Source organism: Papaver somniferum, chromosome 7, assembly GCF_003573695.1.
Source record: "Papaver somniferum cultivar HN1 chromosome 7, ASM357369v1, whole genome shotgun sequence".
In the NCBI taxonomy this organism is placed as follows: Eukaryota; Viridiplantae; Streptophyta; class Magnoliopsida; order Ranunculales; family Papaveraceae; genus Papaver; species Papaver somniferum.
The window spans coordinates 241,333,202-241,345,406 of NC_039364.1; the positions used below are offsets into that span (position 1 = coordinate 241,333,202).

The following is a 12,205-nucleotide window of genomic DNA, read 5'->3' on the forward strand; positions in this document are numbered from 1 at the left end:
TTTAGAGAGCGTGAGCAAACCACGACTTGATAAAGGCTTCAATGTCATGATTGGAGCATCGTTTGATGAGCATAAATTGGTGTTGAACCGCTGGTTTGGATGATGGGACCATGGCCGTTTAGGATTTGCGGGCCGAGCCCAATAAGGAAACCTTGTAAAATTAGGTTTTGGAAATAAAAATTAGTATAAAAGGGAATTAATCCCTTCTTTTTTATTATTTTCCACGACCAGTAGCTCCCTTTACTTCATCACCTTCACATCGCCATGGAAAGAAGCAGAAAAAATTCTTCGGAGCACCTCCGTCCGACCGACGGTCGTAGCCACCGTCGGCCAACTTCCGGCCGGCGCCGACAGGTGCACGATTTTTGTTTTTTTTTCTTTGCTGATGTTATGATTTTCATGAATTGTTCATGCTTGAGTTTATATATATATGTATGTATATTAGTGTGAGTTTTATGAAAAACCCTCGTTTTTGAAAACGTATGTTCGTTCGATCGTTAGTTTTGAAAACTAACTATAATCCCTGATTTAGGAGAGATTTTTTTTTAATATTAACCTAGGTCCAGTGATAAAACTTAGTGTATTAGCTTTCATGTATACCAAGGTTTCATCATAAAAGAAGTGAATTTTCATGAAATCGGAATAATCTTTCATTTTAAAGACAAATAACGATGACACGAAGGAAACTATGGATGATGAACTTGTGTCCAGTGATAAAATTTTGCTTATGAGCTTTCATGTAAATACAAAACTTTATCATATGTATGAGGTGTGAACTTTCACAATATTTTTTGAAATAAACCTTCGTTTTAAAGACAAATAACGACGATACGAAGGAAAAAAAAATATTTTTATATATGTATATGTAGCCATGACATATATTGTGCAAAATATGATGATATGTTTTATTTTCATGAGTTTGTTTTCATTAAATAAAATCCTGGAGAGTTTATGTATGCAAGTTGCATTAATTGCCGCTTTTTTGAAAAACCAGAAACGTAGGTTTTGAGGAACCTTCGAAGATAGACAATATATTTATGATGAAATATTTTATTGTTGTAAACTTCATAGTTCAGTTGTGTGAATGTTCACATTATGAAAATTGTGTCCGTGATTTCATGAAAAATCAGTTTCGGAAATTAAATAAAGATTCGTTTTTGCAGTTTTCGAAGAGACGAACGATTTTGAAGTGTTAACTCTAGTATTACTATCACCATTGTTAGTGGAAGTATAAAAGGTAAGAGTTAAGAGTTACCATTTTTTGCTTGTATTTCCTTGATTTATATCTGGAAGGCATACTGAAGTAGAATGTAGTGTGAACCTTTTCAGCTACTTAGCAAAGATGTCCAATTCCCAAGCTGACGACGCCTCGAGGGAAGAGATGTGCGTTGATGATGGTATCTCCAGAGATGAGACATGCATGGATGAAACTTCCGTTGGGGGAGACGAAACGAAATCCCTGGGATTAAGAATGTCCCGAACATAGATGATGCATTCTTTGAAAAAGATATCCCAAGAGCCGAGCAACATTTGAAATCCCCAGTGTATCGTCTTTTGATAAATCCCAGAACTGTTACTCAGAAGAAGTTGGTGACTCCTAAGACAGTGATTCAATTTTGTCTTGAACGAGGGGTCTTCGCATGATCAATCATAGAGTTTAAGCTTTCTCGACGACCTTTGGAGAAATTTTCCGGCTGGGCGAGGCATATGTTGGGTTTTCCCTCATGTGAGGACTATGCTCGACCAGGCGCAGGTGACGAGAGCTATTCAAGCTTCTGGAGAGTTGTTCATTTATCATGACGCAAGTGGTATTGTGTCTCTGTTTGCTCGCTGGTGCATTCCCAATCACACTTTCATATGTAGATGGGGAGAGTTTACCATTACCTTGGAAGACGTGGCAGCTCTGATGCATCTCCCGATCACGGGCAATCTTCCTGGGGATCTTTCATATGAGGAGACCGTTGTTTCTCATGTCTTGAAAACTGCAATGGAGAAAGCGAATAAGGATGGTAGTAAAGGATTCTATGCTTCCTGGTTGACACACTGGTGGCCCAAAGACGAGGTTTCTGATAAACCCATCGACGGTATGTTACCCATTGCTGCTTTCTTATGTTTATGGTTGTCCAGAGACGTTTTTGAAGACAGTGGAAACTTGTTGAAGCCTTTTGTGATTCCCTTTGCTATTAAGATGGCTCAAGGTGAGAAACTTCTGATAGATAGTTTATTCTTAGGCTCCTTGCATTACAACCTGGACTCCTAGATTATAGACCCCAGTGTGTCGAACGGCTCTATGAAGATTGAGTGTTATGCCAACACGATGTTTCTTCAAGCTTTGATGTGGGAGCATTTTAAGAATTATGCACCTACTCCACGTAATGTTCTGCAAGGACCGAATACTGATGCGCGCCATACTTTCCCAGAGAAAGATAATGCTAGGATCATGAGTTGGTCCACCAAGCAGCCTCGTTCTAAAATACGTTTTATTGATGTGTTAGATGAAGAATCTGAGTTCAATTTTCGCCCGTGGGTGTCAGTCCCTGATTATGTTTCTCAGCCGATGACTTTCAATACTGGAGAAGGCACGAGTTTGACGTCTGGTGTGCATCTGAGTGACGGAGAAAAATCTTTCATGTTGAGTTCCACTCCTGGTCATTTGCTATCAGTCACGTTTGGAGAGCTTTCAGTGGAGGAGTACAATATTGATAGAGCAGCTCGACAAATGGGTATGCATCAGTGTGTTCCAACCATACGGAGAAGGAAGCCATCAGTTGAGCAACTCAGGACTCATTTGGATCATAATCACGTTGAAGGGAGTAGCTACTGGTTTCCTGGTTCTGATAGATTCGCCTATGTAACCCCAGGTTATGTAGAATTCTGGGACCAAAAACTTGGGCGTTTGCGTGGCTTTGTAAGATTTCCCAGACCTCCATTCAAGGATCTTCCTTCAACTGAGATGATTTCCAGTTGACCAAGACTGAAGTATCTTTCTGGTGATAAACGAAAGTCGTCTCTAGGATGCTCTCAGGTATGTTTCTTCATATAATCTTCACGAAATTATAAGAATTGTATTCTGATTATATTACTGGATTTCACCATAGGACGGTCGTAATATACGACCTCGAATCGGTGTAGATTTCTCAGAGACTGAGGAGGTTATTCATGGCGGAGAAGGCAGGCATAAAGGTTATAAGCTGTTACCTAATACCGTAAAGTCCCCAGTTGGTGCTTTGGTGAGTTCCTAATATTTCTCACTGTGACTTTCATTGCTATTAGTATTAGAATCATGAAGCCAACGTTGTTAATTTTGTTGCAGAATTTTACTTCATCAAGTCTTGAAGGTCTTCAATTTTCTGCTCCTGAACAAGCCATTGCTGATTTGAGTGACGAGGAAACTGTAAGTATTTCTTCGCATGTTCAAATGTAGTGCTTCATGGATGAAAATATTGATTGTAAAGGACGTGTACAGGAGGATGTCTTCATGGAGATGGAGAATTACGGAACTCAATCATCCTCTGGGAAGGGGAATGGAGGTAATTCCCAAGATTCGGAACCGGATGGAAGTGATGTTCCTCTTGTCGTTGATGTGGACAATTCCAACCCCTTGGACACTTTGGAGACTCCTCAAGTAAGTATATATCCTGTATATTCTTCATAGAAGTATAAAAGTGCTGACTTGTGAATGAATGAATGAGAACCCATGTGAATATATGAAAACTTAGTTGAACTTCGTCGTCAGAAAATTCAGAACCCAGCTTTTAGTAAAAACGCTGTAGAATCTTCGTCCGGAGTCGGATTTTGATGATCTGCATGTGCAAATTCAAGACCAGAAAATTTCCAAGCTTAAGCAAAGAAGATTTATAAGTTTTGAGCACGTTCAGAGCTTGAAAAAGGCGAAATAGTAAACTTCCAGGAGACTTCCAGAACTTTTTCAGATTGCGCATCACTTGATATTTTGTCCACATGTACCCGCTCGTTCATTGGATTGTCATGAAATTTTTACATGTCATAGAGGACATCCATACGAAGAGAATGGCATATGAACCATCCTTGGATTACTTGTAGATTTCTCCCAGTTAGTCTCCTAGTACAGGGCAGAGTTCAGTTTCTTCAGACGGACTCATCGTAAAATGTGTTTTCATGACTTTCATGTTATTTGCTCGTGACTTGAATGTAGTATGATGAACCTTGATGATGTTGCCTTGTTGGTATACTGTGTTTCATAATCTCCTTTTTATTCGTGACTCTAACCTCAGGTAATCTTCGTATTAGGTGCTAAATACCGAAGTTGAGGATGCTGGAGCCAACAATGATAACCCTAACCATTCCGGAGTTATTGATGAAGAGACAACTATCCCTGTATTTCAAGGCCATGAGAAGGTCGCTACTACAGTTATGGAAACCCAGATGGTTGTTGCCTCAGTGATAGAAGAAACCGAGACAACAATGGAGAATACCGAAGGAACTGTTGCTTTAGTCGTGGGAGCCACTCCAGTGACCGAGAACCGTATAATAGTGTATGAATATCCAACTGCAGGGGTCACTTTCGATCCTCCCTTTAACACTTCACTCGCGTATCATGAACTGGTCGGTGGATTCAACGTTCCCATTATACATGCACGCTTGTATGAGACGATATGGAAGAAGTTCGGCTATATGATCGTTGACAGGAACCCTGGGAGTGCTTACGCTTTAATCATGCAAGTAGGCGTTATCCTGCGTGTCGTGAGTGATATGCATACGAGACCCAGGAATACCGTGACTCCAGATATACTCTTTGATTGGAAGTTTAACTTGGAGAATTCAGAAAGACTTGGCCTCAACGTGAAATGGCTTTGTAAGCAAATAAACGTTATCAAGGATTCATGTGAGAAGAACATACCCTTTCTGAACGATGCTGTGAAGGAGAAGGAGGACAAGATTGCCAAGTTGACCGAGGAGTTGAACAAGGAGAGGGCGGCTTTGCAAATCTTGAAGGATGCTGATGAGCGAAAGTATTTTCTTGCTGATCTCTTGAACTTCTGAATTTATGAGAGATGTGAGGTTTATGCTTGGGTTTTTGATATTTTGATGGTTTTGGATTGACTGATGGTTGAGGATTTTCTTGTAGATTTGATAGAGATTTTCTTTTACGAAATATGAACTGAATTTTGATAAATTGCTGAATTCAAATACTGATTGCAAGTATTGCAAATGTTTTGGAGGAATTGAAATACAAATGAAAGAAAATCCTAAATGTTAAATCCCAGCACCATGAGTGCTTCAAACGCCCAATACCTTAAATGTCCAATAATTTCAGATAAACGCCTTGAGCCAATTTTCGTGAATTACTGGTAGGGTTCTGCCATCTGTGTTGGTCAATTTGTAGCATCCTACGGCCACGGATTCAGTGACCATGAATGGTTCTTCCCAATTGGAGTTCCTTGTAGAATGAAGACCGCGCTAAACTGCTTTGAGAACCAGGTCCCCTTCATGAAACTTGTTAGGCTTGGTCGATCGTGCCTTGAATATCTTCCGTTGATTCGGAATTCCCTGTTTGATGGAATTCCTCGATTGTGTAGCAGCCATGTCAGTCTGGTTCTTTGCAAGAGTCTCCTGCGCTTTGATAATATCAGCAATAGTAGGCGGTGGATCTCCTATGACTTCTTCATGGTGTCGTCCGGACATTGGATGACCTTCGGCGTGAGGAGGAGTAGCGTCACCACCATCAGTGTTGGAGGTCGGAATTGTCCGGGATATTCCGATTGTTGTTGTTGCTACTGCTAGCACAGTTTGCGTTAGGATTAGTAACTGATCCTGACCTGAGATCAACCATCTTGTGAAATTGTGAGATTGCAACCGAGAGAATGATCTCCCACTGTGGTTGCCAATCTGTATATGGGGAAAACGATTTGCTGGTTTTTAAGGAATTGAGGAGACGAGCGTGCGGAGGAGACTCCTCGAACCGAGCGAAATGTTAAACCTCACGCAGATGCACCGCTGCAAAGGGGGTGCTTTATATTGGAGAGATCAATCTGTAGTACTCCGGCCTAAATCAAGACAATGACCATTCCAGAGTAAATTAGGTCACAAGAAAGGATGGGTTGATCTGTAGGAGGGAAGCTGGGAAATGTGTGGAATCGATGGTAATCAAAGATTGTGGTGTGTGAATTCTGAATACGATAAGCTCTGAGTGATTGAAATTGCTCAATTGAGAGTAGTTGCTCAATTGATGAGTTGATGATCTCCTGTTGTCAGTTTGACGTGAGATTGATGATACTGATGATGATTCAATCATGATTCATAGACTTATTTATATTGCTGGAATTGTAGACACCATTATTCCATGAAGTGTGACAGTTGATGGAATCAAGGAGTGGGGAAGTGGAGATCGTGTTTGAAACCAGTTGCTCAACGAGTGGAGACTTGGTAGATTTTCCACCCACTACCTCGTGAATTCCTTCAACTGATTGCACGACTTGCTCACATTCCATCGTGTGTTTGAACACACGTGCCGTAGACCGCCGGACCAAAACCCTAAGTGATATCCCCCCAAGTGACACGATTGACGTCTCGTGGTTTGTTAGTCAATTGATGACTTCGTGGTTTGATGGGACGATGAGTCCATGTAGTCGTTGAGTTGAACATGATGTTCTGAAACTCATGAATTGAACATGTCATGAGACAGAGGTATAGTTCTTACGATAAAGTGAGAAAGTATTTCTAATTCGATGAATCGTTGAATATTGATTGTTGAACCAATATTGAGCAAATATTCCTCATCTGAGTAAGTGCTGCTCATGTGATGAATTGTTGAATATTTGATCGTCTGAGTATGTGTTGCTCATCTGATGGATTATTGGCGGCGTACCAAAAATTTTAATTAGAATACTGGTCGTTGAACCGAGCATAATTAATGACCATGAGGCCGTCGTAAAATTATTAAGGTTGGAATATGGAATGATGATCCTTGGATTTAGAAACCCTAATTTGATCAACTGATGATCAATTTTGTCAGAGTTTCAACCATGGGACGAAGGAGGGAGCGACTACATGGACCGTGGGTCAACCATGTAGTGTCCATATGCTCAGTGAGCAAATACAAAGATCTCCTGAAGAGTTGACGATTTGTTGGTGGAAGAATTATTAAATGCTGGCTTAATCATTTATCCAAAATGCTTGTCTTAGGTAAGAAAACCTAATTAATTATGACGAGGCGAGGGACCGACCATGGAGTCATGAAACCGGCCCTGGGTTGTCATGTGACCGCCTGACGATCACTTCATGAAAATCCAAAGTGTTTGGAAGAGTTTTGGACCTATTACGAGCAATTGTGCAAATTAGGTCAAAACTGTGAAAATTGATGGGACCGGCTTCCGTGAGCCAAAAAGCCAATATTGGTCGGTCAAGATAGCGTGCTCGTGTCCCCAAGGCGTCTGCGTCTCCGTCCTGAGAATTTTGATATTTTCTGGCGTGCAATCGAGCATCCATTCGAGAAAATATGCCAAAATTAGGATTTTGACGAAACTGAGGAAAACACCATGAGATGATGAAAAATAATTATAAAAATAAGGAATGAGGAGGTGTGGGACCTCCGTGGTCAAGGAATGGTCGGCCGGTCATGACCACGGTCCCGTGGTGCCTTTTCCTTACTTTATAATATTTTGATGATTTTATGAAAAATTCATGAATTTTGAGAAATTTGATGAATTTTGGGAGTTTCCATGAATTGAAGGAGTTTTCATGAGTTCAAGGAAGCAAAAAATATTAAAATAATAAAAATAAGGGCGAGTGGGACCATGGAAGGCATGGCCAGACGGCTAGGGCCCGGTCCCACAAGTTTTCCTAATTTTTTAATATTTTTTAGGTATTTTTGATGATTTGAGATAATTTTTCCTAATTTGAGAGAAATACCATGAAATCAAGGAATTTGATGAATTCAAGGAAAACTAACAATAAAATAATAAAACAAAGGGGCGTGTGGGACGGGCTAGGGCATGGCCGGCTGGCCAAGGCCCGGTCCCACAAGTTTTCATAATTTATATTATTTTATTATTATTTAATAATTTGTGCAAAAATACCATGAAATCAAGGAGTTTTTTCATGAAATTAGAGAAATAATAATAATAATAATAATAAATAATAAGGAACCGTGGATGTGGGGCCGGTTGGGACCAAGGCATGGCCGGTTGGCCAATGGTCACGCCCCACACTCCTTTCCTTAATTTTATATTATTTTTTATGGATTTATGGAAGTACTATGAAACCGAGGAGTTTCCTCGAGACGAAGGAGATTTGATAAAACGAGAGGATTTTCATCAAATCATGGAAAATAATAAAAATGCATTAAAAATATAAAACTGGCGTGGGATTGACCACGACACGGTCGGTCGGTCGTGTGTCCGTGCTCCCAGCACCCTGGTCAATATTTTTAATTATTTATTATTTTCTTCTCTATTTTGCATAGGTTCATCGTTTCGTTGTATTTTTGAAATACTCGTTCGTGCGGTGACTGTTAGTGTATCATCGTTGAATACACCTTCACCATTTGAATCGGGGCTTACTTAGAGGTAGCTCAGACGCCCGGTTGTTGATTATTTATTACTAATTGTGGAATTCAGTGGAGAATAATTCACAAAACTGAGTAATAAGATGTTTATTATTAATTCATAGGATCAGCCGAGGATTCGACTACGAATTCAGAATAATAAAGTGAGCATTACCATTCCATGGGATCGTAGATTCGACCATAGAATCGGAGTAATGAGATAATATAGTTATTGCTATTCTATGAGATCAAGTCATGGATACGATCATAGAATCAGAACAATTGTTATTGTCATTCCATGGGACCAGTCGTGGATTCGACCATGGAATAGGAGCGATTGCAATTAGGAGTAATTAACTTTGTGGCTCTATACTAGCAGAGCAAGCTGTCTAGGAGCATTAATTATCCTGATACGAGCTTGCCGGTAAATCATATCCTTTATATAGTCAGGGTAAACTTGTTGTTTGTTCCTGAAGACGTCATCGCTCTATACTAGCAGAGCAAGCTGTCTAGGAGCCGTCCATTTCGTGATGCTATATAGAAATAATCACTGAAAGTATTCAGTATTCATGAGATATGCCGTTGTCCAGTCGTGAGACTGCATATCTACATGTACTCTGAGATAAAATACTCTCCGTTGAGAATTCGATGAGAGACCCGTGTCTCGATACTCACGTCTGATTGTTGAATCAGAGCTTCGTATAATTATGAGTTTACGAATTTAGCCTTTGTCGAAAATCCACCATCTACAATAACCATTATCAAAGGCTTTTGAAAGGTATAATTTTAAATCCATATAACCATTTTTCCTTTTAGTAGTTTTCATATTGTGTAGAAGATCCACTACAATGTTATCAGTGATTTGTCTCTTTGCAACGAAAGCAGATTGATTTTGAGATATTTGGTTATCAAGCAAGTGTTTCAACGTATTTTCAATAATTTTTGAAATAATCTTATAAAGGGCATTACTCAAACTAATGGGTCTAAAATCACTAGGATGTTTAGGACTTTTGATTTTAAGAATCAGAGATATAAATTATGATTTATTTTCTAATTAATTTTTTTTTCTGTAAAAACTTTCTGAACCCACGAAACAATTTCATCTTTTAATGTATCTCAGTGTTGTCGATAGAAACTTGGAGAAAACCGATCAGGTCCAAGAGCACTCCAAGCATTCATCCTGAAAAGAACTTCTTTTATTTCCATTTAATTTGGTTTTAAATTATCCTCCATACTAATAGTAGATTTTAGAATTTTCTCAAAAATGGGATCAATATTCTTACCACTAGATTGAGCTTCATTCTTAAAATGATTGGTCAACAGACTACTTACATGTTTTTGATCTTCTATCTATAATCCTGTGTTTTTATTTTATCCATAATCCTGTGTTATCCTACCCTAAGGGAATTGTACTATTAAATCTTTTCCCTAGGGGTGGCACCATATCTATGAATTTCACGGTTGCTCACCCTTTTGAGTCAATGTCATCATGTTATACATCTAGGGGTGAGCATGGGCTGGTATGGACCGGTTTTCGCCTCATCCGCATCCAATTCATTGCACCGCGGATTTCAAATTTGGCATCTGCATCTGCATCTGCATCCAATCCATATCTAATGGATGCACGGATGGACGGATTGGATGCGGATAATCCAATGGATTTGTTTTAGTTAAAATTTATAGTAAAGAAAATAAGCTGATACAAATGACTCCTTATAAAACCTACATATCCTATATATGTATACAAATATAAATATGTCATGTACAACACCCCAAGCAAACATCTTAAAAACTCCTAAATGATCCATAGTATTTTCTAGGCAAAACTAGTCATAAAAACCCAAGGTGACCAAACTTGTGGTACAAAACCCCACTCAAATGTTGGGATCCATTAAAACTCCATCTTAAACAAAATTGATACAAAACCCCCAAATTTTTAAAAATTGATACAAAAACCCCAAATTTCAAAATTGGTTTCATCAAATTTTATGATGAAACCAAAATTTGGTTTCATCAAATTCTTTGGGGTTTCATCAAATTTTATGATGAAACCAAATTTTGGTTTCATCCACCGCGAGTTACTTTTATTTTGTTGGGGTTTTTGTGTTACTTTTTTTTTGATGGGTTTTTTGTGGATGTATAGTGACACCTTTGGGGTTATAACTCGCGGACCGTTTTCTAGGACTATATAAATTTCCTTAATTTAATGGATATGGATGTCCAACAGATTTTCAAGTTTGCATCCGAGCCCGATCCATTATCCGTTGGATTTCAACAATTTCATCCACATCCAACCCATTAACAAACGGTCCGAGCATCCATCCGCAAATGAACGGTTGGTCCGGTTAAATCCGCGGATTATGGTCCAAATGCTCACCCCTAAATTACATCCAACCTTGGTAAGTTGGGTTTCGACCTTGAGCCCAATCTTGAAAGTACAGTGTCTCACAGGCCTGGTCCGTTTACAGCCGTAAGAAAGAGTTCTTTTGCAAATCCTTTAGTCGAACCCTACAAATATAAACCTTCACTGCCATCGCTCTTCAAGATTGAGAACCAATTCGTAACCCTAGTTCTATCTTCACTGTCATGGAGAACATATTCCCATCAGATATCACGATAGACATACTTTCCCGCTTGCCAGCTGAGTCGATATACCAATGCAAACAAGTATGCAAAACTTGGAGAAATCTCATCAAATACGATTAGTCGTTCATTCGTATATATCACAGCCGTGTCTATGAACAGAACAATGCCGGCGACGCTGCTTCTGCTAATATGCTTAATTGTCACATACAATTTCATTATGCGAAATATTCTCCATATGAAGGTTGTATGAAATATATAAGGATCAACTTAATCCCTATGGATAAGCCAAGAATTTATAGAATGCTTGGTTCTTGCAATGGGTTGGTTTGCATTTCTATGGATCCAGATCGTGGAATGGATAAACCTATTTATATATGCAATCCTGTTACAAAAGAATATCTTCTACTTCCAAGTTTGAGTGATACAACACTTGGTTCATATAATTTTTTTAACTGTGGAATTGGTTACATTCCTTCTGCAAATGAATACAAGGTTGTTAAAATCCACAAATGTGGTGGTGAAGTTGGAGAAAGGGTTTATGTATACACTCTTGGCAGTGGCAAAAGGTGGAGATACATAGGAGAAATCACATACAAATTAATGCACACTTATCGAAACGTACTTGTGGACGGAGCTCTTCATTGGGTAGACTACACACAAGGAAATATTGTGGCTTTTGATTTGACTGAAGAAAAGTTCAGTATGATCTCATTGACGCCAACTTGTTTTGTAAATAATTGGCCTTTGAACAGGAAGCACTCGAGCTGTGAACTAAAGGTCTTGGGAGGATCCTTATGCATTGTTCATCAATACAATTGTACTTGGTATGACATATGGTCATTAAAGAAAGGGAATAATGGAAATAAATACTCTCATTGGAGTAGGGATTTTAATACTTTTAAATTTGGGTGCGAGTTCGATTATATACCATGGGCCAACATCTTCCATGTCACGAAGGATGATGAAGTTCTATTCTGCAATGAATATACTTTCTACAATCATGACTTGAAACAAGATAGAGACAAAAAATTGGAATGCATTCTGGATTCTGTAAGAAATATGGTGTGGAAGTTAGGGATGCGCTACTTCATGTAA

General features: G+C 39.0%; 1 protein-coding gene across 1 annotated transcript; it reads left to right on the forward strand.

The window, feature by feature from the left end:
• Positions 1-11,386: 11,386 nt before the first annotated feature.
• LOC113296263 (F-box protein At3g07870-like) lies at positions 11,387-12,205 on the forward strand. The gene has a single exon (XM_026544576.1). It carries the CDS (start codon positions 11,387-11,389, stop codon positions 12,203-12,205), a length of 819 nt encoding a protein of 272 aa, XP_026400361.1.